Below are 26,918 nucleotides of genomic sequence, written 5' to 3'. Positions count from 1 at the left end.
AGAATAAAATACTATAATCCCAAAACGCTATGGACAATGATAACCCAGCACACTCAGCCACACATATCATTTCTAGTCCCTTTACTGTGCCTTCAAAGGAGAAGCACATCAAAATTATTTTTATGTCTGGGACGGTTTTTGTGTGTCCTCAAAGCTACCCCAGAACCAAGGGATCATGTTTTATTCTATGGTTTTATTGAACCAGCTCAACAGTTCACTGAGCCAACGCAATAAAAGAGTGGAGGTGAAAAGAGCAGATGCGCCATCTAGTGTTAGCAGGCAGGAAGCACAGCGAACTACTCAGCGCAATTCAAAGAGTCACTGGTCTGTAATGTGTAAATTAGTTCATCTTAACAGAGATTATGATATTATTTTGAAGGGAACATTTTCAAACGTATTTATGTATTAACAGCATGTGACGTGGTTGTTTCATTCGTGCAATTGCTTTATCAGTTGTGTGCTCTTATTTGTGGCTGTGTCCAGTGTTTGTTGTACTGAGGGATGTCAGGTGTTTGAGTAGTATCATTATCGCAAGCTCTTAAAGTTTCTGTTTGAATGCATGTGTTATCTGCTTTAATCATACAATATGGATGTCCTATGTATTTTAATTTTATATAAGAACACGTGCTGTTTGGAAAATCCCAATGTTATTTTCATTCACATTTCCTGAGAAATTTAGCAGCTACAGTCAAAAAAATAAATAAATAAATAAATAAAAATCAAAAAATGGCGGCAATAAGAAAACTTTTATTTTGAATTGACGGAGCTTCGCATTTCCTTCTGCCAGCTTGAACCTAGCGACGAAGACGAAGCGCGACCGTCGTCTGCCGACGAAAGGACTTCGCGACGAAGTAAATAAACAGAAAGCAAAATGAACGCGACAGAAAAGAAGCTGGCGGACTTGATACGTGAACACCCGAATCTGTACGACCAAACACGGCGGGACTACAAGGACAATCTGAGGGGACATTTATCGTGGAAAGAAATCGCAGACATCATGGGAAAGTCGGAGGAAGAGGTGAAGCTGAAATGGAAAAATCTGCGCGACAAGTTCTGTAAGGCGAAGAAGCGAATGGCCAAGAGAAGCTTCCCTCTGCTGACCGACGACGACAGCCCGGCGGAGCGGCCCGTCCCGGTGCTCTTCAGCCAGCTGGCCTGGCTCAGCGCCTACGTCAAACCCAGACCAGGAACTGGCATGGGAGACACCGACGAGGTACTGAGGGTCCACCTGTCTGTCTTTCACTGACGAAAAATGCGTTAGTGTCATTGATTTTAAAATACTCGCCAGGTGATTTAATCTAGCCGTTTTTAGCTAACTGCGTTCACACAGTGATTAATCTGTGTCGTTGTGTGCAGAACAACTTCATACGTATCCAGCGATATAAACAGAGCGACACACCGCTGAGTCTGACACCGAAGACACTGATTTTCTTTAAAGCTAATCAAAGAAGAACATCAACCGCTAACTGCATCATTATTGACGTCTCCCTCTCGGGATATCCGGCTTTAGTTTTCAGAATAAAAGCACTTGATGGAAAACCGATGGCCAACAACAAACTTAGGTGGGACACAGAAAAAAAAAGAGGTCGTAGTTAGTGGTTCATAAAATCAGGTGTTTTCCCATATTCTCCGTTTAAACATTAATTCACAACATAAATATGCATTTTTGATACTTGACGCTGTGATAGCACAAATGGACAAACTATCTTATGTCCAAATTACCTCAAATATGTCTTTGGCATTTCTGTATTGCAATTTATTGTTTCTGGCGTCAGTTTCAGGCCTGGAATTCAATCATTTTTAGGGCTTTTGATGTACGAAAATTTGTTGTGACAGCCAAATGTAGGGCACCAAAACCAATAGTGCAATAACAATAAGTGATAATTACATATTCTGAAGAATTGGCAAATTGGCAATATTTATCTAGTTTGGCTTTTCCACAAAAAGCTGTCTTTTTTAATGTCAACAACATTAATTGTTATTTTTATATTTTAATGATTAAAGAAGCAATTGCTTTAATTTCCGAATGAGAGACAAACTGTTTCAAAAATGAAGAAAATGAAAATTAAGACTCATATCACTGTTAGTTCACCATCTAACATCAGAAAATAGGGTGCATCCTTTTAGATGTCCTGTAAATTGAATATTACTGAATGCTGTATAAACAAATAAATGGGAAGTCAGATCTCTCACCAACTTATAAACTCTGTGTGATCGTAGTTAGCTAACACTGTACAGAAAGATGCTTGTAACCTTTAAAACACATGCTGTAAGTTGCTGCTTTGCTGCTCAGTGATCTCGTGCTGTAGGCTGTCAGGCATGTCAGCTGGCTCCACGTTCAACAGCAAGTATGTTCAGTTCCCTCTGTTTACTTTTCACGTCCTGAATCCTCTCTCCAAACGCCTGAAGGAGGCTTCACGCTCAGCAGCAGATTCAGATGTCAGAGCAGGCTTTAGATCTTGCAGATTAGGAAAATGTCCAGTGTTTCCTCTTTCCAGTTGCACATGCCTCAACTTTAATTTCACTTCAAATGATTTCACGTTTGAAGGCAGAGAGCTGAGAAGCTGCTAGAGCTTGAATTTCAGCTCTGAGAGCTACTTGGTAGTGTTCACCATGAAGGCCAAATCACACGGACACTTTCTATCACTGAGTTTCATGTCAGGCTTTTCTTCATCTCTATGAATTATTTCAGACAAACTGACACTTTGGAACAGTTTCACTTTGTCTGGTGTGAGCAGCAACAACCCGACACTCCTTCACAAAGTCTCCTTCTTAATGAGGTTTTGGCGTCTTTGCTCTTAGCTCACTCACCACAAAATTTGCCTGTATAACACTGTCAGAATGTGGCTTAGTGAAAGCTGCATCCAACCTCTGCCAAAGAGTGTCAACAAGCACATTTGTCCCGGCAGCTCATCCAGTTTAGCGTGTTTGTAGCTGAAATGACTCTTGAGATCGGCCTTTTTCATCTCTGTGATTGAGTCCCTGCAAGCTAACTTAATCACACTGGTTTACCTCCTCCTGCTCCACAGAGTAGTAGAAAATACAAAATAGCTTTTTTTTTAAATATATTTTTAAAATTGTTATTTATATCTGTAGACTAGCAAGAAAGTGTAAACCCCGTCAAACCTGTCACCCTGTTTCATCCCCTGTGGACTTACAGGTTGCACTGGGAAACTGAAGCTTGTAATCATTGTCACTGTCTGTGTTAACCAGTGATGCTTTATCCTGCTTTCACGCCACACAGGGAGCTGGAAGTGGCGATGACCTGGAAAAAGAGCGAGATAAAGACGGGAAGCACGGCCCCCTACCTGTCGTTAGCACTAGTTTTTCTCCTGTGGAGTCCTGTCCAAACAGCCATCAAGAGACGGGGGTCTCTCTTAAACGTAAAAGGCAGACCGCCGCAGAGAGCGAGATCAGCTCTGCAGATGCCCTCGGCAACCTCAGAGATGAAGATGAACTGTTTTTGCTCAGCCTGCTGCCCTCACTGAAGAGGCTCACCATTAAGAAGAGAATGGAAGTGCGGATGAAATTCCAGCAAGTGCTTTATGCTGCCGAGTTTGAGGACTGAAAGCCAACAGAAGCATGTGATGGTCGATGGAAGGGCTTATTGTACAGTTACAGTTCTTCAAGCATTTCAACCCATAAATATATATTTCTAACAATTATAACTTGTTAATATTTATTTTTGTATCACGACCACTGTTAATAATATCAACATTTACATCTCTCTATTCCATTGTTATCAGAGTTGTCCATGTATCAAGAGTTTTATCTCTTGGTTTGAAAGCAGAGAAAAGTGTCTGTCACTTTGAATGTAGGTGACGGAGCCTCCCGTTTGTCACTCGTTCTGAAATTAGAGTTAACATAGAGCTGACAAATAACCCAGAATGTGATAACTGACTCATCCCTTTGACATATACTCAATGAAAAACCGTACAGAGACAATATATTTAATGTTTATAGTTCATATATGTTAATAGTGTTCATTCATTTCATCTTTGAGGTCATATGTTGCGCTGTTGTTGTATTAAACTTCATCATATTAAATGATGCTCTTAATATTTTGTCCACACCTATTTGTATAATTGGGCCTTGGACTGGACAAGTATGTGCGTGTGTAACCTGGATACTCAGAGTAATGAAAAATCTGAAGATGTTAGGGCCATTGGTTCATTAGCAAGTTTAACAAAATAAATTCCACATTTTGAAATGCAGTTGTTTTCTTCAGCTGTGAAGCTATAACTTGGACATCCTCTGTGCCTTGATGGTTTATAGGAAAGTATGAGCTTTATCTTACATTTCACTGAGGAGACTTTCTACCTGCAGTGATACTATTTCATTGTCTTAGCTGCAAAGTCATTCACTACTACACACACACACACACACACACACACACACACACACACACACACACACACAAACACCAATCTGTGGTCCATCTCAGTAAGAACCTCCCTCTCTCTCAGTCCTCAGTCAGGGATTGGTTGGTATCGACAGGCCTCACCCTCCTCTGGTGCAGGAAGCCCTGTTCACCAACATGTGTATTTCTGTGTTTTCATTCATATCTGCATGTATTTCATTCACATCAACTGTGTGTTATGCTGGTGTGTGTGTGTGTGGTGTGTATGTATTAGTGCCAGTCAGTGCCCCTCTTGTGTTACTGTCTTTGTGTTTTGTCAACACTCTGCTCCCCCCACCCACCCTCTCTCTCCTCTCCTCTCCTCTCCTCTCCTTTCCTCCTCACTGTATTTATACCCCTACAGCCTCCTCCCTCCCTCCTCCTCTTTGCTGTGTTACCCCCAAACCCCTCCCCCTCTCCCAGGCTTCCTGCTCTCATGTCATTGGGTGCCGTGTGGGGTGATGGTTGTGGTTTCCGTCGGTGATATCTCCAGCGCGTGTACCGGCTTAATGCTTCAGAACTATAGGAGCTTCCACTGAGTCATTGCCTCAGACTCTGCATAGTGGACCAGAGCATAGACTTATCCTTTTTCTGACCAGACTACTGAGTGCTGACAAGCTGCAGAAATAAGGATCAACTCTCCTTTTTTCTACTGCCTGAGGTAAGATACAATATTGACATAATAACACATTGCACATGTTCATAAAGGATGATGGTGGGAAACATACAGATGGGAAAGTCACATATTCAGTCATCACTTACAGGTTCTGATGATATTTTAACTGTTGTCTGCTACTTTGTAAAATTTTCTCCTGCTAACATTACAACTTACCTCTTCTGCTGTTATAGGACAGTACAAACATTGTTTTCTCATTTCCTGCTAATCCAAATAATATTAATCACTCGCTGTATCAGAATCTGTGTGCATAGCACCACGCCACTTCCAGCACTGCTGCAGAATGAAAGGCTGGCTACTACGATGAAACAGCATCACACCCCTATTGGTGGGAGGGGGTTTCACGGAAGACTATTGATTGGTTGTTCTGTCTGTCTGTCACGTGGAAGGGTGTGTTCCTACAGTGATGAACATGGACATATGGTACAAACATATCACCCTGGAAGTGATGTTCAGTAGTGTTTGTTTAGGTGTGGTTCAGAGACGAAGGGAGCATTGAGACAGTGTGAGGAGGAAGGTGGGTGCAGGGCCGGAGGAGAGAGATGGGAAAGTGATGCTGAGGTAAACTGGAGAAGAGCCTATGACATGTATACTGTGGATGTGAAATGAGCCTCTTACGCAGGTTGCATGTATCAGATATTGACATGGTTATGTGTTTCCCTCTTGCATCATGATTAAACTCTGTAATTTACATTAAATTGAAACATGCTGATGCATAGTTAGACCATAGTAGACCAACGGGCTGAAAATGTATGAGCAGCCTCACGAAAGCACAGGCAAACAACGGAAAGCCAAAAAAAACTAAGAGGTTTACACATTTCTGATAGTGACTCTTGTGATGTCATTATGGGAGCAAACAGGTAATAGAGCAAACAAGTCAAACAATTAGTCAAAGAAACAGGATACAAAAGACGTGCAGATACAGAGAAACTGCACGCAAGGCACGAAACAGGCCAACAGAGAAACAAAAGAAAAAAAATATGGACATCAACATGAAGGCGGCAGCGGCCTGAATTCTGGACTGAGAAGCAGCCATTCAGAGGATTAACACAGGCAGTTTACAGCCAGCTATGGAGGGTACTGATCTGCAAGAAACCGGTCATATGATCCCTGGTCAGCCCAGAGCTATTAGAGAGAGTATGGCAAACAGAGGAAGAGAGCAGAACAGGAGAAGTGGTCCTTGTAATGCAGTTTACTGAGGCCTCCATGCTCTTACAGTTTCTCTCACTGAATGCTGTAATGGATCTGACTTTCTTCAGTTGGTGTACTTGGAGGCTTTTGCATCCATACTACGGTGAGGTGGAGGCCTGCTGGATGCATTCTTCATAAGCTGCTACTGGAAGGAAAGGCAAAGCTTCTATTTGGTAAAAAAAAATGTCAATTTTGAGGGGCGTTATAGTGTTTTCATGTGTATTAGAGTTTAGTAGAATATCTGAGGGAGGAACCTTTTGGCATTTATTATTTATGGAGGTGAACGTCTCATCCTGTCTCATGCTGTTTGATTGAGGAGGAATGGCAGGCAAAGACGTCTGTGTCTGTCTGTGATAGAGACTACAGACAAGGACTAAATGGAGACTGTGTTACACAAGTGCAATTTGAGGGGATTAAGTGGCTTGATAATCAATCAATTTATTTTATTCATGAATTCTACTGGAATCAGGCCTGAAATGTCAATCGTTGAAATGTTTTTCAAGATTCCTGCCCATCTTGTGGGCTAGTGGTTGTGCACCACCCACCAGGATGTGTAGGCTTTCAACAAAGTTGGGACGTCTAGAAATAATATCCTTGAAGATATCCTTGTTTTGTGTCTCCTGTGTCATCTGCCTGCTCCTATACCATCTCACTAGCTCTGTCTCCACCGTCTGTTTTGTCCCAGGCTGTCCTGCTCAGCTCAGCAGAAGGCCAGCGCATGCAGAGACCATCACCAAGCCTGACCAAACTGGAACACACCATATGAGAAAAAGCCGAAACAGTCCACGTCAGTTCAGGAGGGAAGGCCATCTGGTTCCAGAGAGTCAGAAAATCCGGGGAAACGGAAACCAGACCAGAATCTGCTTGACTTATAATCTTGCAACAAGGCAGTGGGTAGAGGAGAGTCCCACTCACCATGTACTCCCCTCAGAGTCTCCACCGCTGGGGCATCACGCACAGTGAGAGTATGGAGCGGTTAGCCTACAGTCAAGGTAGGCTGGCAAGTGCTATTTCAATGCATGATCTCATGACTCCCGCTGCAACCTGGTCTCATCTTCTTGTAATGGCTTATGGGCAACAGATCCATACCAATCAATGGATTTGTATCACTGCACTAAAACAAATTAGGCTGGTGAAGTACTGCAAGAGTTAATGAAACATCTTGGTTAAGTTTTAGGAAAACCATCCGCTTACAGTTAACTTTACAACAGATAACACGTCTGTGAGTCAGGAATGAGTCACCAGAGGGTAACACACGTGCATAAGCAGCTAAGAGCATCTCTGTGCTGAGTATTAGTTTGTACTCTGACCCTGACCTTACAGATATACAGGAATCTATGTGTTCTCCTTTGGAATAATGTCAGTGAAAATTAATTAGGAGCACCTAAGAGTAAATGACAATAACTCTTATAGTAACCTATCACATTTAAATTAGTCACCATCAGTTGAATCAGTGAGGTTGAGCTTCAGCACAATCCATGAAAACAGGAGAGGTTGTGAATCATTCCTGTTAAGAAAATGATTGCTCCTGATACTCTCATAGTATTAAACAACAATTCAGAAAAGTGATTCAGATTTTTAAGGAAAAAATGTCACAAATTCACAAGTGTCAGCTTTGACATTTGTGATTATTTGCTGGTTTTCTTCATCTTCTATAATTTAAAGACGTCACCTTGGCCTCTGGTGGTGATGGGCATTTTTCACAGTCTTGTGAGTCTATAGACTAAAACAGCAGACCGAATAATGGAGGAAATAATCACGATTATTCCATGATTAAAATAATCATTAATTACAGCCTTAAATGTCATGTAGCCTGCTTGAGCTTGACAGCTTAATCAGGTTTTTCAAATTCTACTCAGCCTTACTCTCTTCATTTACTTCCTCCTCCTCCTCCTCTTTACTGGAACATGTGTGGGTGTTTATTGTTTCCTCTGTCTGAATTCTAACAAATTCTCTTTGGTTATTTAAAAATTTTCCTCTGTGGGTTCAACACATTAGACTCAGAGCAGTGCCATAGGCAAGACTGTGGAAATACTGAGGTCATTAATTATGTTTTTATCTCCCAAAATACCATTTCTACATTGGCAGGTATCTAATTGTTGTGGAGAACACTAAATCCAGTAAAATTTGAAGACATTTAAAAGATCAAGAAATGTAAAAGAAAAATTCAACATGTGTCATAAGTATTTATCATAGATGATAAAAACTCAATCTGGTGTCATGAAAATCCTTACGACGGTCAGAAATACAGCATCAATACTGGAGGCCATTGAAAATGTTACTACTGGTGTGTTAATGCACAAGCTTTTTTGGTCATACATGTACAAGTCCGAGCTGTACGTACGTACACACACACACACACACACACACACACACACACACACACACACACACACACACACACACACACACACACAGAGTGACAGAGACATCCTCCACCTGCAGGAGGCCGTGCAGTTCTTACTTCCAGCAGCAGGGGGCAGCACGCCCACAACCCAGCAGCCACTAAAATCATGACGTATTGCTGCCTTTTGTGTGCCGTGTGAGCTTGTTGACACCGCCCCTCCGGAGGGTGCAGCGGGATCGTCAGTCAGGAGCCAACTATCGGTTTGCTCTGCTGGGTGTAAACAAATCTCCCTACACCGCGATGTACGGAAAAGACCTCCATTCAAAGAGCAGCTGTCCCCTCCGGCGCTGCTAGCGTCCACCATGTAGACCGACGCCTGTGCTGCACAGTCCGGGGACGGTACGACGGTGGATTTTAGAGTCCAGCGAGACCTGTCAGTGCCTTGGCCGGTGGTATCACATGTATTTTTATGCTGCGATTGTCATAATGATCACCGGATGAATTGTCCATCAAGCTAACACACGCTAGCGGTTAGCATACCGTATGAATCTGGTTGTTTTCGCACCGAACAGCGCTACTTCGGTATAAGGTTAACATTTCAGAGGGACGTGAACATGGCATCCGCCGCAGAGCACGACCTGGCTCTGTCTGAAGCGGACAGCAGCAAGGAGAAGGCTCAGGTGTTTGGGATTTTGAGGCTGCAGGACGAGAAATCTGGTGCTGGGGATAAAGCTAACACTAGCAGTACAGTGCGAGGAGGTGGTGGTGGTGGAGGAGGAGACGGGCGATGGCAGGCTCCTATCTTCGCTTTGGCCAGGAAAGCATCCGAGACCATTTCAGGGAGCATTCACGTCCTGCCTAAAGTGTCGGAGCACAGGACGTCTCTGCCCGGGGACTGGGCCGTCCAAGGTAGAGTATTAACGTGGGGCGTTAGGGACATGAAGGCTGAGTGTGTGTGTGTGTGCGTGTGCGTGTGCGTGTGTGTGTGTACACAACCAGTAACTGATTGTTTCAAGACTCGTGGGGAAGTGTGACCTAACCCTTACCAGCCTCTTGACACGGACGACCACCCCCCGAGATGTTCAGCAACAATCAATCTTCCAGTCAGCTGCTAGTTAATAGTTCCAGCTGGTGTGTGTAGATGTGTGTGCCAGTGAGACAAACCGACCTGTCTTCTACATGTTAACCTTACCTCACCACCCTGTGTGTGTGTGTGTGTGTGTGTGTGTGTGTGTGTGTGTGTGGTCAGCTGATTTTTAGGGCCACGGGGCAAGCCACGAGCACTACTGCCTACAGCAAAGCTGTAGACAGTAGTGCTCGGGGCGAAGCCCCGAGCACTATTGTTATCCTGCGTGTTTTTTCTTATTATTATTATTATTATTATTATTATTCTTCCTCTTCCGTGTCAAATTTCGGACCGCTACTCCTCCTACAGTTTTGGGAGCACCCACGCAAATGTTATATCAAAACGTGCGTCTCGATCGGGATCGGCGTGCTATTATTTTTCTCTACAGAATACGCGTTTTTCGCGACGTAAGTCGCGAAAAACGCGTATTCGTTTCCCATAAGAAATGAATGGGAGGAGCTCGAAAAACGAAATTTTTTTTTCCCTTTTTCTAATGGCTACTGCTCCGGCATGCTTTCACCTAGAGACTCCATTTAAACTTTAAATTGTAGACACAAGTCTTGTCTATTGCTGTATTAAGCCACGTTTTGATAACTCATGTAGTTTTTGAGTAATCCCTCATCAATGACCATGAGTGTTTTTGGGGAAATTCTCAGATTTCAATGGGTGTGTATTGCGCGGACAGTTAGAGGCTAGAGTGGGTGACATCATCGCTAGAGTGGGAGAGAGCCGATTAAAAACGACTAGGTTTTTGCTCTTTCCACGCTCCTCCCGGCCACAGTTTACACTCTACAGGCATGATTTTTTCCACAGTTGTAGACAAACTTGTCCTCTCTCTCACAATGTGCTCGAAAAATCTGTGAGAGTTACAGAATTTGAATTAGCAGCCTCTAAGCGCGGCCAAGTCTGTCTCTGCTCTCCATGCACTCCAATACAAAGATTTTCGGAGAGAGCAGAAAGGAGCCCTGTTTTCAACTCGCGACTGTGTCCGCAACATATTCTGTAGAAACACAAAATTACACCAAAACGTTCAGGAAGTCCTCAAGGCGCTCACGGTGTCTTTGTTTTTCTGATAGGAGCTTCCGTTCTCTCAGGAGAAGCCCAAATGTGAGAGGAGTGCAGAGGCAGAAAATCGCTCGTTTTCTCCGCTTTTCTGTCGCCCCTCTCTGTCTGCCCCTATCGTCATGGGCAACCAAGCCAAATTGCCGTGACAACCACTGAGCCTCAGTGGCAGAGAGCCTTTTTTTAACTCCAGATTTTCTGTCTTTCCACGCTCCTCCCGGCCACAGTTTACACACTACAGGCATGATTTTTTCCACAGTTGCAGACAAACTTGTCCTCTCTCTCACAATGTGCTGGAAAAATGTGTGAGACTTACAGAATTTGAATTAGAGGCCTCTAAGCCCGGCCATGTCTGTCTCTGTCTCTTTTTCTCTCTCTGAGTGCATGTGTGCCTGAGTGCTGAGAGGGGGCGTGTGTGTGCGTGCGCAGCTGGGTCTCATAGAGCATGATTGGGAGGGGCTCTGAAGTTGCTGTGGCAACCTCTGAGGCTCAATACCTCTGTGAGCACTTCTCTCTCATGCTCCCACATGGAAATAAACAGACATATGGGCATATAATGTAATGTATATGTACGCGGTCGGGCAGTAGACCCCGTGGCCCTTTCAAAATTTCCCGCAGGGAAATTGTCTAGTTCAGTGCTGCTCTCATGCTTTGATGGCACATCCTCCTGTCTTCATGTCAGCAGTGCTGCTGTAGCTGTGCTCCTCTTGTTTTATACCGTCACACACGCCTGAAGCGTCACATGCTGCACTCATGCAAATGGAAAACAGTGTTCTGGCTTCCTTTCATCCTCCAGGGTTAACACTGTGTCTTGTACACTGCTTTGATTTTGATGTTGTCTGCATGCGTTTGCTGCTTTGCAGTTAGCAATTCTTTCATTACTGATTTAATCAATTGATGTTTTTGGCTGTAAAGTGCCAGAAAATCATAGAAATTGGCTCCATTAGAAATTAATGCTCCATCCAAAAGCCAGATATGTCATTTTTTATAATAAGATAGAGAAAAGTAGCAAATACTCATATGAAAGTAAGCTGGAATGAGCTAAGATTTGGCATTTCTGCTTGACAAGTGAATCATACTGTTAATGAGTGGTGGGTGATTTTTCTGTCAATCATCTTCTGTGGTTTTAGCAGAGCCTGGCTCAGTGTGCCCGTCAGCCAGCGTCCATCACAGGCTTCATTTGAATTATGTAAAACATGAATCACTCTTAACAGTTGACAGTTGTTTCTGAGCACCAAGGCTTCCTGATAGCTGATTCTGCTGTTTTTCTTTCATGAGAACACAGGAAATTGATTTAGGAGGAGGACAATGTAAAACCCACATCATTGCACCATCACCTTTTCAGTCTCCTCAGCGTTTGATGTCCTGTCGTAGAAATCAGAGGGTTTCCAACAGTCGTGCTGCTTCCATGAAATCATGTGTTGGTTTGTCACCGCCTCTGTCCCTGGGCCAACCTGCCAGGCCAATTAAGGCTCGTCAACACTGCCAGGCAACATGGCTGCATGTTTTCACCTGACATGGTTCTGCCCAGTGCTGGTGTTTGGCTACACATTAACCCAGAGAATATAAAAGCAGACCTCTGTGGGAGGTTACAGGCTACAAGCCTGCAGTTTTTCTACATGGAAAAAGCAGTTTTTGCTGCAGTATTATCACACTGCTACTGCAAGACACGGTTATGTTATCGTGTTACGTAACAACAAGACAAATATCTGCTATGCTAGGATCACATGGTCAACAAATGTGGGTATTGACTGTCTAAATAATTATTTCTGAGCTAATTAATAATGTTCCAGGTTTGGGAGAGTGATCTGACTGTGTTAGCATGATTGAAACTCTGACCTGTCGGGGTGGACTCTCGCTCCCCTCGTTGGGTCTGTTGCTGTGCGTGACTGCACTGATCTGACACCGAAATGACAACATGCATCCTGGATTCTGCCGTCAAAGCACTCACATTACATTTAGTGTCTCTATAGTGAGCATGTTTCTGAAAATGACCAGTTGTCAGACGTTAACCTGGCTGACTCAGCTGTCTGACCCTCACGTAGAAACCTCTCAGTGTGTTTATAAGGTTTAAAGGCTGGATTGGATAATGTCTGATGTGACAGTTCTGAGATAGAGGACCAGACTTGAATTACTATCTGGATTCTGTATGTACATAAAATGAAAATGCATATTTGAAATGAGGTGTTTGTGTGTGGCTCTCGTCCTGCAGCCCTGCGGGACCCCATGGCCATGGAGCGAGCCAACCTGCTGAACATGGCCAAGCTGAGTATTAAAGGGCTGATCGAGTCGGCGCTGAGCTTCGGACGCACGCTGGACTCGGACTACCCACCTCTCCAGCAGTTCTTTGTCGTCATGGAGCACTGCCTCAAACACGGCCTCAGAGGTAAGACGGAGAGAGACATTTTAAATGGTGTCAGGTGTGGGCGTTGCGCTAGTGTGGCTACATCCCAGCTTTCTAAAATTAGATGTCTAAGCTGCACCGTTGTGTTTTTGTGATGCCTCCCTCGTAAAAGGTGCCATCCCTAGACTTTCATACACCAGGGTGAAAGTCTCTCTTCCTTTTTCTCTCTTCCTTTCCAGTGAAGAAGTCCTTTCTGGGCTTTAACAAGTCCCTGTGGGGTCCTCTGGAGCTGGTGGAGAAGCTGTGTCCTGAGGCGGCAGAGATCTCAGTCTCTGTGCGAGACCTGCCTGGGCTTAAGTAAGGAGCACATTTATGTACACACATGCGTTCTCACACACACCTTAACCCAAAGTCATGCTGGAGGAACATGAGCCACAACACAACCACACACACACACACACACACACACGCACACGTGAGTAACATGAGACTGTGACCTGAGCCAGAGCAGGGAAGTACCTGAGTGTGGTTTACTTTCACTTCACCTTTCCTGCTGTGGCTGCTGCCTCACTATCGCTCTACTTCTTTATTATTCTTTTGTCTCTTTCCAGCCCTCAGAGCCAGTGTGGACAGATTTGTAGAGATGTGTCAAGCAGTTCGAGTTAACAGTATGAGTGTTGGTAGTGCCCAATGTGGGAGGTAAAATATCAACTTCAGAAACCTGCATTAATATTCAAGTAGTGTCCTCTAGTGGCTCTAGTAAACAGGCTCCTGCACACTCTCTCATTCATGCACATGCACATACTACATAGCAGAGCCTGCAGGCAGGGGATCGTGTGAGTCATATTCAGGTCTTGTCTGATGCAGCAAAATGGGGAACAGATGTGTTGTTTTAGATTGAGAACAGAGTCCACTTCCTTTGGTGGTGCTGAGTCAGACGAACAGACACACAGCAGAGCAGCATTTTTGCAAGACCCAAAGTTTAGACACAGAGCAGTGCAGGGCCACCAGCCCCCAACCCTCAAAACCTCCTAAAATACTATCTGATCACTGTGTGTGTGTGTGTGTGTGTGTGTGTGTGTGTGTGTGTGTGTGTGTGTGTGTTTTCTAGGACTCCATTAGGGAGGGCCAGAGCCTGGTTGCGTCTGGCTCTTATGCAGAAACGGCTGGCCGACTACTTACGACTCCTCATCACCAGGAAAGACCTGCTCAGGTACACACACAGACACACACCTGGAAAACTAAGTGTTAATGAGTCTTGATTGACAAATCAGGCCCTTAAAGGTCAAGGGTGGTGATATTGTAGCTATTTCTTATTGTCAACAGACCCTGTTAAGTTATATTTACAGATTTTCGATACCCACAAAAAATGTGTATTCATCTGTAATATCAAGAAGTGAATAAATGAATTGAAGTTCTCTACATACCCAGAAAATAATGCTTGTACTAACACATTCACAGTAACAACACAATAAAAACACGGACTTTTTGCTTTTGCTAGAGCTCCCTTCAGTGTCTGTTGTGTCCTCCTCCGCAGTGATTTCTATGAGAATTCAGCGCTGATGCTGGAGGAGGAGGGAGCAGTGATCGTGGGCCTGCTGGTGGGCCTGAACGTCATCGATGCTAACCTGTGTGTCAAAGGCGAGGACCTGGACTCTCAGGTAGCCTGCTATCTCTACTTCCTGTGCCGACTGGGCCATTGACTGACATGAGCCAGATTCTCTTCAGTGACTCTCGATTAAGGAAGTAAAAACGCAGACAAGAATCGTCTGTTTCAGTATCTTTGCATCAGGCAGATGGAGGCCAGACACCGTGGTGTCGTGTTTCTGCTCCATGGGTGGAGACTCACCAGTGCAAACACGCTGTGCAGACTGTGGTCACACCTGACCGACTGTGACTCAGATACGTGCCGGAAATGTGTTTCGGTTCAGTCATTTTCTGATCACAAGGTCAGCCAATACCACACACAGGTTTTACATTCAGTGGCAGGTGTGAATGGCTCCATCCCTGAAGTAGTGTGGTACAACTGTTTGGATCCCAGTGAAGTGTTTTAGATGAGTAGTTAAGGAATATTTGGCAGCTACTTTATAGAGCTGCAACTAACGATTATTTTCTTAAAAAGAATTACACAACACTCCCAAAATACCTCGTTTTGTTCCTTCAACAGCCCAAAACCCAAAGATTCAGTTTACACTGATGTGAAGCAGAAAAACCTGATGAAGGAATGTTTGCCATTTTTTTCACCAAACAGTAGAAACTATCAATCGATTGTCGAAGCAGTTGCCAATCATTTTTATTTCTTTCGACTAATTGATTGATTTTCCATGATGTTGGGTCTATCAGCTGTTGTTACTCTTTCTTTAACTCCATGTAGACAGTGGGAGTTCCTCTGCATGTGTGTGGTTAATAGGCAAATAAGTGCTATTGATAGATACAGACACACACAGCTTTGAAAACACCACATACAAAAACATCCCTAATTTTTGCAGTTTCTCTGGTGGTTCACAAAGACCTAAAGCTCAACTCATCAAATCAGTAGTTGTGAAGTCATGTCTTTTCAGAATATATTTCCTCTGAGTGACACTAGCTTAACTTTTTCTTTTTCTTTAATTTGAGGTCGGGGTGATCGACTTCTCTATGTACTTGAAGAATGACATTGATGATTACCGGAGTGAAGAGAGGTACGATCCTTGAACTGTCTCTCCTCTTTATTGAGCACACCGGGTCTCTTTGACCCCCTAAATCTAATGCAGAGCTCTGTCTTAATGCCCGTCTCCATGGTAACAGGAACAGCCAGATAGCATCCATCTTGGATCAGAAGAACTATGTGGAGGAACTGAACCGGCAGCTCAAGTAAGACGTTAAGTCTCTCAGGGTCCTTCCAAATTCAAGGACGCTTCAAGGAACAGTCGTGTGTGTAAAATGCTGTTTTAACTGTAGCTTCACAGTGACTGACTGAGACGGTCAGTCTGTCCGTTTCTGTTGACTGTCTGATGTTTGGGTGCTGTTACGATGCCTTGAATCAAAGGCAGAGAGCTGAATGCTCTTCAAACAGATCCAGTGTTGAGTCAGTTTCAGTTTGAATCCGTCCGCTTGTTTCAGAAGTGTCACATCTGTCCCTGCAGACGGACTCATTAGAGCACAGACTGTCAGTCACGTGTCCTCTTTCAAGTTTTGTTTTTTCTCACAAACCTGAGGTCTCATTTAAGCTTAGTTTAGTGAATCTTTCTTTAAAATGTGCAGCTGTTGGAGAGTTTATGTGAGGCGTAACGTTAATGTCTTCGTCTGTAGCTCCACAGTTCACGGTCTTCAGGGCAGAGTGGACTCTCTGGAGAAGTCCAACTCTAAACTCATAGAGGAGGTGAGACTCCAAGTCTGATTGTAATATCGCAATAACCCACTTGTCAGTATTACTGTCCTTACTGATCAGCTGAATTCTTGTGTTTGTGTGTGTGTGCAGTTAGCCATAGCCAAGAACAACATCATCAAACTGCAGGAAGAAAACCAGCAGCTGAGGAGTGAAAACAGCCTCATTCTGCTGAAAGCACAACAACAGTTAGAGGTACACGCTCACATTACACTGGCTAACAGTCAAACTGCAGATCCAGCCCTTAATATCCCAACAGTTATCACCAGCTCTGACTGAAAAGGGATGTAACTGAAGCCTGACGTGTTCTCCTTCATGTTATTCATCCAGGTGACCCAAGGCGATGTGACCGTGGAGAGAGACACGTACAAACAGTCGCGTCAGGGCTTGGATGAGATGTACAATGAGGCTCGAAGGCAACTGAAGGAGGAGTGTCAGCTCAGACAGGTCCGACTGCGACCGCTCGTGTGTCTGTGTGTGTGTGTAATGTACATGGTGACCTGTGTTTTACATACACGTATGTGCTTTTGCTTTCAGGACGTGGAGAACGAGCTGGTAGTCCAGGTGTCGATGAAGCAGGAAATGGAGCTGGCCATGAAGCTTCTTGAGAAGGATATTCATGAAAAACAGGTCAGCGTATATTTTCACATAATGGGAATTGTTAATGGTGAGTTTTAATCAGTGGAAATCAATGAAAAAAATGGATGAAAAAGGCTCAATCAGGGATTTCAGAGCAGTTTATTCAGACACAAGCCGTTGAAATGAAGATGTGGCTGCTCCTCAGACATAATGTCATAACAGCGAGGGAGCACATGGCAACGAACCCTTTGGGGAGTGCAGACTAAAAATATTCCGCCAGCCTGTGCTTCCTCTCATGGAGCAGTGTTACCTTGCCAGCTCCCGTCTCTCTGGCAGCAGTGCCAGCGTCAGGCCTCTCGCTCTCAACATATGAACTCTGCTACAAAAACACCACCTGCTGAAATTTGGAGCCAAGCTGTGAGATACAGCAGCTGTCATGGCAGCCGCATCATCGTAGCTTCGATAGGAGGCTGCTGGGATCATAGACTGTAAATAAAGATAGAAGGCGCGTCTGCACTTCCTCCCACTGTACAAGAATGAAGCCAAAATATCCCGGATGCGGGCGCAGTCGTGATTGGGGGATGGAGCCACGGTATCAAAGTCCCGCCCATACACCCGCTGTCAGTCACGGCTGTCAGTCACTTGAACATACATCAGTGTGATGAGACCTACCTGAAATGATACAAACCATCTTTAGGAAAAAATGTATTTGACGTGTACTTTGGCCCATGTCCCGCTAACATCGAGGGGGAGGGGTTTATGACCTATAACGCAGCCAGCCACCAGGGGGCGATCAAGACGTTTTTGCGTCACTTTTGAGGAGCTGTCATGTTGACCACCTTTATATACAGTCAACAGCTTTGATCAACACCGACAGCATCAGGCCAATCAGCTGTCAGACTGCAGAGTAATGTCAGCGTGTAACATGGGAGTGTTTGTATCATGTGTTGTTATATAATACACACTTTGTCCTAAATGTTTCGGCTCACTTACATGAAGCTGTTACTCATATTCATGTGTGTACAGTATGTCACATCTCAAGCTAAGCTCCAAAAGTCCTAAGTTCAGTCTTACACAGATGTGCAGTGAGTCAATGATTGAGTGGATGAATTTAGAAAAAGTCCTTAAATTAGTGTATTAATAATGAAATGAGTGTGAAGCTGCTGTAGGAAACTAGAAGCAGTCGCACGGCAGCCTGAACAGGACAGTCTGGCTTTCTTTATCAACAGGACACACTGATAGGACTGAGACATCAACTGGACGAAGTCAAAGCCATCAATGTAGAAATGTACCAGAAGATGCAGGTACAGACACACACACACACACACACACACACACACTCACTCTTATTACATACAGCACATTCGCTGTAAGTATTCCTACTGCTTATGACAGCCAGTAACTCTCGTTTGTCAGTCGTCTGATGACGAAATGAAGAAGAAGAACAATATGATCAGTCGTCTGGAGGAGAAGACCAATCAGATCACTGCCACCATGAAGCAGCTGGAGCAAAGGTGAGAGGCGCTGCCTGCGAAGGCACAGCACACACTAACCACAGCGGGAAAATCACTTTGTCCCATGTGTCTCCTCAGTCCTTCCTCCAATCTAAACCAGGCTCTCTGCTGACTGTGAAGTAAATCTGGCTTCCCTGACACCTTTCTAGACCAGAAGATCGAGAAAAAATGATTTTGAATAATTCGTTTAAATTGCGTTTTATTCTGAAGAGTTAAGCATGGTTTAGTTTGGAGCTAACAGAAGAGAACTGGAGAAAGCATTGGGGAAATGAAGTCTTCTTCCTCATCACTGTTCCAGGGTTTCCCCTGGGAAACGGGTTAGGAGGCGGAAATCCTTTGTGCAAACACAAGATGTCCCACAGGACAGAGTCTGAGACACAGACGAGATATGATGAGGTCTTGGATGGATAAGTCTCAGTCAGTTTCTTTGGGGAAACCCTGCAATCCTTAATTTATCATGTCTAATAAATGACATTGCTGATGTTTCATGCATGCGACGTTCTCTTGCTCACCTCGCGCCGCTCTCGGTCTGTATCGCTCCATATCTGCATCAGTCATTGTGAGACCTGCTGGTTCATTGACGCCTTACGATCCCTCCTCACCCCGTCATTTACCAGTCAACACGGTCCGCCCCTCCCCTCCCCTCTCCCGTTGGTTTAAATCTGTTCCATCCTATTTGTGATTGGTTGTGAATGTTTTGTTTTTGCTGCTCTAAAGGTTTAATTGGGCTGGTAGGACACGGACCCCGGTTACACTTTTCAGCGGGAGGTTTGTGTTGTTCAGAGCCGCTGTTTAAAATCAGAGTGTTGGCCAGCTAATTAGAGAGAAATCTCCCCCTCAGAGTCACTGTAGGTGTTAGTAGGTGAACGTAGAGCTTGCTTCCAGGCTTAAATCTGTCATATTGATGGCGTAGTTTTGTGTCCACTTTTTGTCTGCTGCAGTTGTCTTCATCTATCTGTCCACATCACCTTTCTCCTCCCCACCTCTTCTCATTACTCATACGCTTACTGTGGAGGGAATTCTATCCAGACGGAAGAAATCTGATGACATTGTGAACCTGAAGTCAGACTTCTGTGTTTTAATGCCTTTTATTTCCACTTACTCCTGAGCTGGTGATGTTAAAAGTCACTTCAAGTGTTCAGTGTAACCGGGGCCACTTAGAGTACTGATGTATTGACATCCTTTCTTTCTTCCTTCCTTCCTTTCCTCCTTCTTTTCTCCCTTACGTTCGTCTCTTTTACACCACCCAATCATCAATCCATCCATTTTGCTCCCTTTGAAACCTCCTCGTGTCATTTTTTTCCTCCCCTGATTTTATCCCTGCTCCTCTGTGCAGTGATAAGGATCTGCTAAGTCAGACCAGAACTCTGGCTATGTCATTTGTTAAGTGTGCCAGCACAGACACAGAGCACCAGTACAAGCTAGTCAAGGACATCTCCTTCTGAGGGCCAACATGCACACACGCACGCACATGCACACACACACACACGACCGCTTATGACTGAACGGATAAATGGACTAAACTTAAAGGAACATTCCTGTTTTGTTTTGTTTTGCGCACAATGTTCAGATGGTTTTTACGGCCTGACAGCAGCCACAGAATCAGGGGAAACTGGACTGCACGGTTTGGTGCTTTAGTTACTGAAACATGATCATCATCAGCAGCGTTGGGATTCCTAGAGACCACTGTAACATACTCCACCATCTTTAGTCCACTTTGCTGAGTTTGTGCTAAACGCAGACGCGTCTCCGCTGAATGTCCAGGTTTAGCTGCTCACAGAGCTGTCTGAATATTACATCAGTTATGCTTTAATAGACACTGAAGAAACATTTTGAATTAATCATACGCTACCTTATCTAGTCGCTCACATGCTCGGCTTTGCACACACACACACACACACACACACACACACAAACAAACAAACAATACATATGCTACTACTACTATCCTTCCTGTCTCCAGTTGTCCGTTTATATGCAGTAACACTGACGGTGAGATAGTTGACTGTTTGGGCTCTCAGATATAATCACTGGGTCGTTGTTATCGTTCACATTGAGTTAGAATGAGTATAGTGGGCTATTCCACTCATATCACAGCATATCACCCCCCCCCCCTTTCCTCGATCAAGAGACAAATTGACAAACACTGTCCCCACCATGTGTAGTCATGTTTGATTAGGCCACTTAACACAAAAGTGCAAAAGCATTGAAGACGTTTACCCCAGTTTAAACCTTAATATGATGATGGAATAATAGTTTTCACATAGCAATCAAATTATAGAAGTAGAATTGCTAGAACTATGGCAAACCTCACAAAATGATGCGTCTTGTTTACCAAAAATTCCAACTGTTGTTAATTTAAGAACCAAAAGCTGTCTCTCTCTCACTTCATATGATGCTTTCCTTATGGGATAGTGACACATCACACGCTCTCTGGCGACATAACGCTCAGTCAGTAACTTCCACGCAGCCCCTCAGTGGCATCGCTGTCGGCTCTGCGGAGATCGTTGAGCACCTTGTGGTTCTGTGCTTGGCTGCCTCTTTACTTTCACAAGCAGGAACATGAAAGCTATCATGTAACCTAGACAAGCTGTTTCTCCTGCTGCCTGCGCTTCATCACAGCCGGTCGGCGGCGCTCACCGCAGATGTTCAGTCAGACAGGAGTTTGCGGCCTCCTGCTTTTAATTTGTTGCCGGTTTGCTCTGCATGTGCTGCGCCTCCTGACCTGCTTCTGACTGGCTGTGATGACCCTCACTGCGTCTGAAATCAGCCCTTTGTTCACCGCTGACTCCCCACTTTTTTACGTACTTTTCTCATTCTATCGTTGGAATCTTTGATGGCACTGTGTTGTGTTAAAGAAAACGACGCACTTGTGCACTCAACAGTAAAAAAAAAGGAGTGATGTTGGACGCAGCCTGTCTCCTTCGCCTCAACTGAAAATTGTAAGTTTTAGCAGATGCAAACAGCTGAGTGGGACCAGCAGCTGTAGCTCAGTTCATGTGCTTTACTCCTGCAGAACGGACAGAACTGAGCCACCAAGTGCAAAGAGTTTTAGTTCCACAGCTGTAAACCTCTGCAGAGGGGACGTCAGTGTGTTGTTGTGTCTCGTCCGGGCATATTTATTGACTTTTGTGATAGAGCAGGAAGTAATCATTCTACCTATTCTAACTCCGTGTTCATAGTACTGTAACTCCTCTCCGTTTGTAAAGGAATAGTCACTCAGTACAGCTGTTGGAAACTCACAACTACTGTCTTTTACCACCGTGATCAATAAAGTTAGATGTTTTGAAAGTGCCGGGTGTGGTTTGAGTTTTTGGCTGTGTTCAGAGTGCTGTTAACAAATGGATTTATTAGCATTTATCATGTGATTTTAAGGAGTGGCAAAGGCCTAAGCCAGCGGTGGCTGTACGTCAGCGTGTTTCCAAGATGGCTCAACAAGATCGAAAGCTTTCTTAAAATCCTCATATCCTGAAAACATGAAAGTGTCCTCCCTGTACAGTAACATGAATGAAACACAGTGAAATTGGCAGAATGCTGTGGAGATGTAAGCTGACACTGTGAGCGCACTAGGATGCTGCATTCAGTTAGCTGTCCTCTTTTTTTCTCGTCCGTTCAGTTGCTTTAAGGCAGTTTTCCCTCATCGTTTCACCGTGCATCTTTATTTTGACTCATCACCCCTTTGTGTTCCTGACTGCTCTGTTTTGAACCCCACAGTTCAACTCTCACTGCACTCTTTTCAGTTTTACCCATCCAACACCATCCTTCAGCCAACCTTTTTCATTTATCCTCAGCCTCCTTCATGTTCCCACCCAGACGCCTCCCCCCTTACCTGTCATCCTCCTCCCCTGTTCTTTTCTCCCCTTCCCTCCATCCCCCAGTTTTTTCTCTCCATGGTCCTGAGTTTGTCCCTGGTTATAATGGTACAGATTACAGGAGGCAGAGAGGCACCGCACCTCGGCCGAGGAGGGAACCAGACGCTTCAAGTTGGACTTTGCCAACAAGGCCGACAGCCTGCAGCGGCAGATCGAACACAGAGAAAGGCAACTGTAAGCTGAACCCCTGCAGAGACAGACTGACTGGTAGACTCATGCACATACATATATGATCCGTGAACCAGACCTCCCCCTGCACAGATCTTGTTGATCGTAGCTTGAAAAGCAACACACAGATTTTAAAACCTATACAAAGCAGTGTGCTCTGATGTAATGTGTTACTCAGCATATCCTTTTCTCTGCCTCTGTTTGTCGTCTGTGTTCTCGTTATTGGTGTTGTGTGTACATGTCTGTAGCCAGCAGCTGGAGACGGACCTGAAGATAGAGAGGGAGTGGAGGCAGACGTTACAGAATGATCTAGACAGAGAGAGAGACACGGTGTCTCAGCTGAGCACCGAGGCGCTGCAGATCAACGGACTGAAGAAGGTAAGAAGACGCACTGGGTGTGATCTTATACAGTATGCTTGATTATGTGTGTGTGTGTGTGTGTGTGTGTGTGTGTGTGTGTGGCCCACCATGTGCAGAATATGATCTGATGTACGTCCTCTTTATGTGTGTTTTGATAATTTTTCCAGGAGTTCCATCGTCTGCAGGATGAAAACATTCAGCTGAAGACCATCTGTGAGGACCAAGAACAGGCTCTGGAGGAACTGGGCTCCAAACTCAGCGAGTGTGTATTTCACCTGTCAGGTTCTTTGTGTGTGTGTTAGGAAGGAAAATAACCCTTTTAAAAAAAAGTGTATTCTAAAAGGAGTCCAGTTATTTTTGTCATCATATGAATTTCAGTCAAAAAAAAAATGTTAAATGAGATGAAGGAGGAGCATACCAGTGTTTTTGCATGTTTTACAACAAACCACCAAACTGATTTACAGCCAAACGAGCTCTTGAAACCATCCTAAAAGAAAGCAAGAAGAGAACCTCTTCATCTTTTTCTTTCACTGTTTCTTTAACAATTCAGTCAGAAGGAAGGATGGTCAAAGTAGAAAGGCTGATGACTTGATGTGGTGGTGGATTTTATTTGATCCCTTTGTTTAGCGCTGTCTTGTTCTTTTTGTCATAGATCCAAAATGAAGATTGAGGACATTAAAGAAGCCAACAAAGCTCTTCAGGTAGAGTAACAGTGACTTACAGACATAAAAACAGTATCTGAACCGTTTCTGTCACTAAGATGTTAGGCAAGATATTAACCAAAGAGACCAGACCTGCATCAGCTCTGCATCTTTGTGTGAGTCATTAACAAGGCAGACTTTGGGTCAGTGTTGTCGTGTCTGTAGTAATAATAATAGTAATAATAATAATAATAATGATGATAATGTGAAGTCAGAGTGAAACAGAGATTTATTGTGTGGTGTCGTTTCAGGGGGGTCAGGTTTGGTTGAAGGACAAAGACGCCAGCCACTGCAAGCTGTGTGAGAAGGAGTTCTCCATCTCAAGACGGAAGGTCAGTGGTCCAATGACGAGAGACAAAAGAGGACCTGAAGTCCCAACACAACAGCATGACGGTAACACGGCCATAACTCTGTGTGTGTGTCTCTCTCTCAGCACCACTGTAGGAACTGTGGGGAGATTTTCTGTAACAGCTGCTCTGACAATGAGCTCCCTCTGCCCGCCTCGCCAAAACCAGTGAGAGTCTGTGACACCTGCCACGCCCTCCTCCTCCAGCGATGCTCCTCCAATCCAACGTGAAGGAGCCCCGCCCCGCTGCGACCACAGCTTCAAACAATCTGAGCTCAGACTGGTAAACCCCCCCCCACCCTCCAGTCCTCTGTAAGACCCACCCCCCTACGCATCTCAGCACAGCGTTTGCTGCTAGAAGTGGACCGCGCGCATGATCATGTAGCACATTTGATTCGTCTTCATTTAAAGTATGAAAGTCCCTCACAGACAAAAGGGGACACCTCTGTCCCCCTGATGTCTTTTTTTAACGTCACTTCTTTCTTTGCAGATGCTCTGCACTGTAAAACATTCAAACATCCTCTTTGTAATCAGACACATGCTGCCTTTGAATGGGGTCGTGTTTACTGTGGTCAGGAGTCGAGGCAGAAGCTGTGGAAATGTATTTTTGGGTGGCTGGTTAGTTATTATATTGTAATTTCAGTCATACAGTTTTTCTTCAAACAACAACGAGGAGTCTTTTGGCATCCGTGTTGCCGTTGCCTAGCAGCGGTGTTCTCACCACTTGAACGCCAACCATGTCGTAACCAGTAGCTCACAAATTCCATTTGAAGGCAGCAACAGAGGAGAAGACAATCAGTCTACTTTAACGTACAGTAAATTTAGATATCAGTGACCTTAATGGAGGAAATCATGCAAAGCGGGACTGTCCCTTTGGCTCAGTCTGAGTGCTGCGCTGTCAAGAGCACCGAGGTGTGACTATACAGAGGTGACCCACAGCTGCCTGCACACACTGATCATCAGATCAGGCTAAGTTTAGGTGGAGAAGAGAGCTCGGTTATGAAAGGTGGAGCAACTTGAAGAGTGAAGTGAAAGTGAAACAGCACTGTGACGAGCGCTGCTGCAGCTACAAGCACACGTTTTTCTGAAGCGAGCCTCCAGTCTCGAGCAGTGCTGCATCATTATATGTGTGTCAAGCTTCAAACTGTATACAATAAGTGCAAAGCCAAACAGATGGTGTGATTTATACACGCGGTACGGTGGCCTTGTGACTGTTGTTTCTCACTCCGAAGCTCCCTCCTTTGAGGTGGAGTGAACAGAAAGCCTAAGGCAGCATTTGCACAGGCACACAGAGACCAACCCGACAGCTTAAAGCCAACTTTCCTAACCTGAAATATAAACTGGCTATATCTCTACTTACTCAGCTTTGGATTTATTTATAGTCGTTTCACAGTATGTGTACCTGCACATTCTGGGTTTTTACTTATACAACATCATCTGTTCAGACAGAATAGGTACAGAATGACAAAGGCCTGCTGGTCAGATCTGTCCTCCAAATATTTGATGTGCAGTGAGACAAAGACTTCTCTGCAAACCAGTTCCAGGAACGTCCACTGCTCCCAGCACATTTTGCTGTGCTGTCAGTGAGACGAGACGAGTTCCCCATGGGGCTGTGGCTTTCAAAGGAACTGAAAATCTGTTTGCTTTCTTTCTTCCCCCAGTGTTGGCGCCATTTGTGCCTGTGTAAATGCAACACATGGTACCTGCTTGTGCTTCTGACGTTGCCAAAATGAGCCCTATATTTCTACAGAGAGGATTTCCATAGAGAGAGAATCGAAAATAGAAGTAGCAACACTAGCGTATACTAGCCAGTCACGCAACCTAGACTAAAGGCACATTTCACTGTTTGTTGGAGACACTAATGCAGTGGATGCTGCTTAAAGGACCAAGGAGATGCAGACGCTGTCATCTCTGGTGCCTGTGACAGCGTCAGTCACAGTAACTGGCTCCTCTGTTGATGAACCACTGATGGCTTAGCTGACAACGGGGCCACCTAGTGGTTGAGAGCAGACCTGAGTGTTGCACACGTGTTACAACAAAGCCACAAAGTATGTTTGAACACTTGCCAATTCTAGACTGTTGTGATATAGATTCATTTGAGAATATTTATATTTGATTTTGTGTTTTATGCACATTAATTTTTACTTTCTGAAGTCCAGGGAACTTTGACTTTCACTTGAAGTTGTAATCTGTGCAGGTGGAGACGTCACAGAAGAATGACATTATACCACTGCTCCATTCCTGAGAGGGAACGTTTGAAACTCTAAACCATTTTTGTTCCTGTTTTTAAAGTTTGAGACGTGTGTTGTGTTTGTGTTGTCAAACTAATGCTGATGGCTGTAGAGTACACGGCCTTCAGTGACGGGTTCTGATACGAGCTCCACTGCACATTCTGGTTTTGTACTTCAATACAATGTTTACAACTTGTGACTTTTCAAGAACTGGAAGTATTCATTCCCACAAAGAGACAAAACAGGCCTGGATTCAGTTCAACAAGTGTTTTTCTTGTGACAAATATTTGAAAACTCATCATATCATCAAGCACTATAGGCAAATGTGACTGAATTGCATCGAGGCCTGACACGTTTTTGTACAGCGTCGCTCTGAAATGTCCCAGCTTTCAATGGGACTTGTACAGTGTTGATACCACATGTTGTGTATACATAATGTTGATAATCACTGTGGCCCTTTAGCTTACTAAATCCTGCCAGTTTAATATTAACTCTGTTGCCAACAGTATGTTGCCTTGACTGTGTAGCAGTGTCTGATTAAACATTACAAAGTCCGTCATGTTTACTGTTTGATGTACAGGTCACTGAAACGCACCCTGTCAACATTTATTGTCATCGAACGATTGGGTCTTTTT

The 26,918-nt window shown here is 44.4% G+C and overlaps 2 protein-coding genes across 5 annotated transcripts; both read left to right on the top strand.

Moving 5' to 3' along the window:
* The first annotated feature begins 782 nt into the window (after positions 1 to 782).
* LOC143324720 (uncharacterized) lies at positions 783 to 4,206 on the top strand. Its single transcript, XM_076737435.1, has 2 exons — positions 783 to 1,213; positions 3,245 to 4,206. The coding sequence occupies exons 1-2, from the start codon at positions 872 to 874 to the stop codon at positions 3,566 to 3,568; spliced, it is 666 nt and encodes a 221-aa protein (XP_076593550.1). The 5' UTR covers positions 783 to 871; the 3' UTR covers positions 3,569 to 4,206.
* Positions 4,207 to 4,843: 637 nt separating this feature from the next.
* Positions 4,844 to 26,837, top strand: rufy2 (RUN and FYVE domain containing 2). Of its 4 annotated transcripts, XR_013076987.1 has the most exons (20): positions 4,844 to 5,060; positions 6,952 to 7,258; positions 13,014 to 13,187; positions 13,385 to 13,502; positions 14,257 to 14,358; positions 14,683 to 14,806; positions 15,762 to 15,826; positions 15,933 to 15,998; positions 16,437 to 16,506; positions 16,606 to 16,707; positions 16,843 to 16,959; positions 17,050 to 17,142; positions 18,321 to 18,395; positions 18,508 to 18,605; positions 19,942 to 22,651; positions 22,894 to 23,023; positions 23,173 to 23,267; positions 23,658 to 23,706; positions 23,958 to 24,038; positions 24,140 to 26,837. XR_013076987.1 is itself a non-coding variant. In XM_076725948.1 (19 exons), the coding sequence occupies exons 1-19, from the start codon at positions 7,183 to 7,185 to the stop codon at positions 24,281 to 24,283; spliced, it is 1,899 nt and encodes a 632-aa protein (XP_076582063.1). In that variant the 5' UTR covers positions 7,094 to 7,182; the 3' UTR covers positions 24,284 to 26,837. The 4 variants fall into 4 exon arrangements, 2 of the variants coding, with proteins under 2 accessions (XP_076582063.1, XP_076582054.1); XM_076725948.1 differs by lacking the exon at positions 4,844 to 5,060 and having other exon boundaries at positions 7,094 to 7,258; positions 22,532 to 22,651; XR_013076986.1 differs by lacking the exons at positions 4,844 to 5,060; positions 6,952 to 7,258 and adding an exon at positions 8,800 to 9,522.
* Positions 26,838 to 26,918: the final 81 nt, after the last annotated feature.

Source organism: Chaetodon auriga, chromosome 1 (genome assembly GCF_051107435.1).
Source record: "Chaetodon auriga isolate fChaAug3 chromosome 1, fChaAug3.hap1, whole genome shotgun sequence".
NCBI lineage: Eukaryota > Metazoa > Chordata > Actinopteri > Chaetodontiformes > Chaetodontidae > Chaetodon > Chaetodon auriga.
This window is presented reverse-complemented; position numbering and strand designations above follow the sequence as displayed.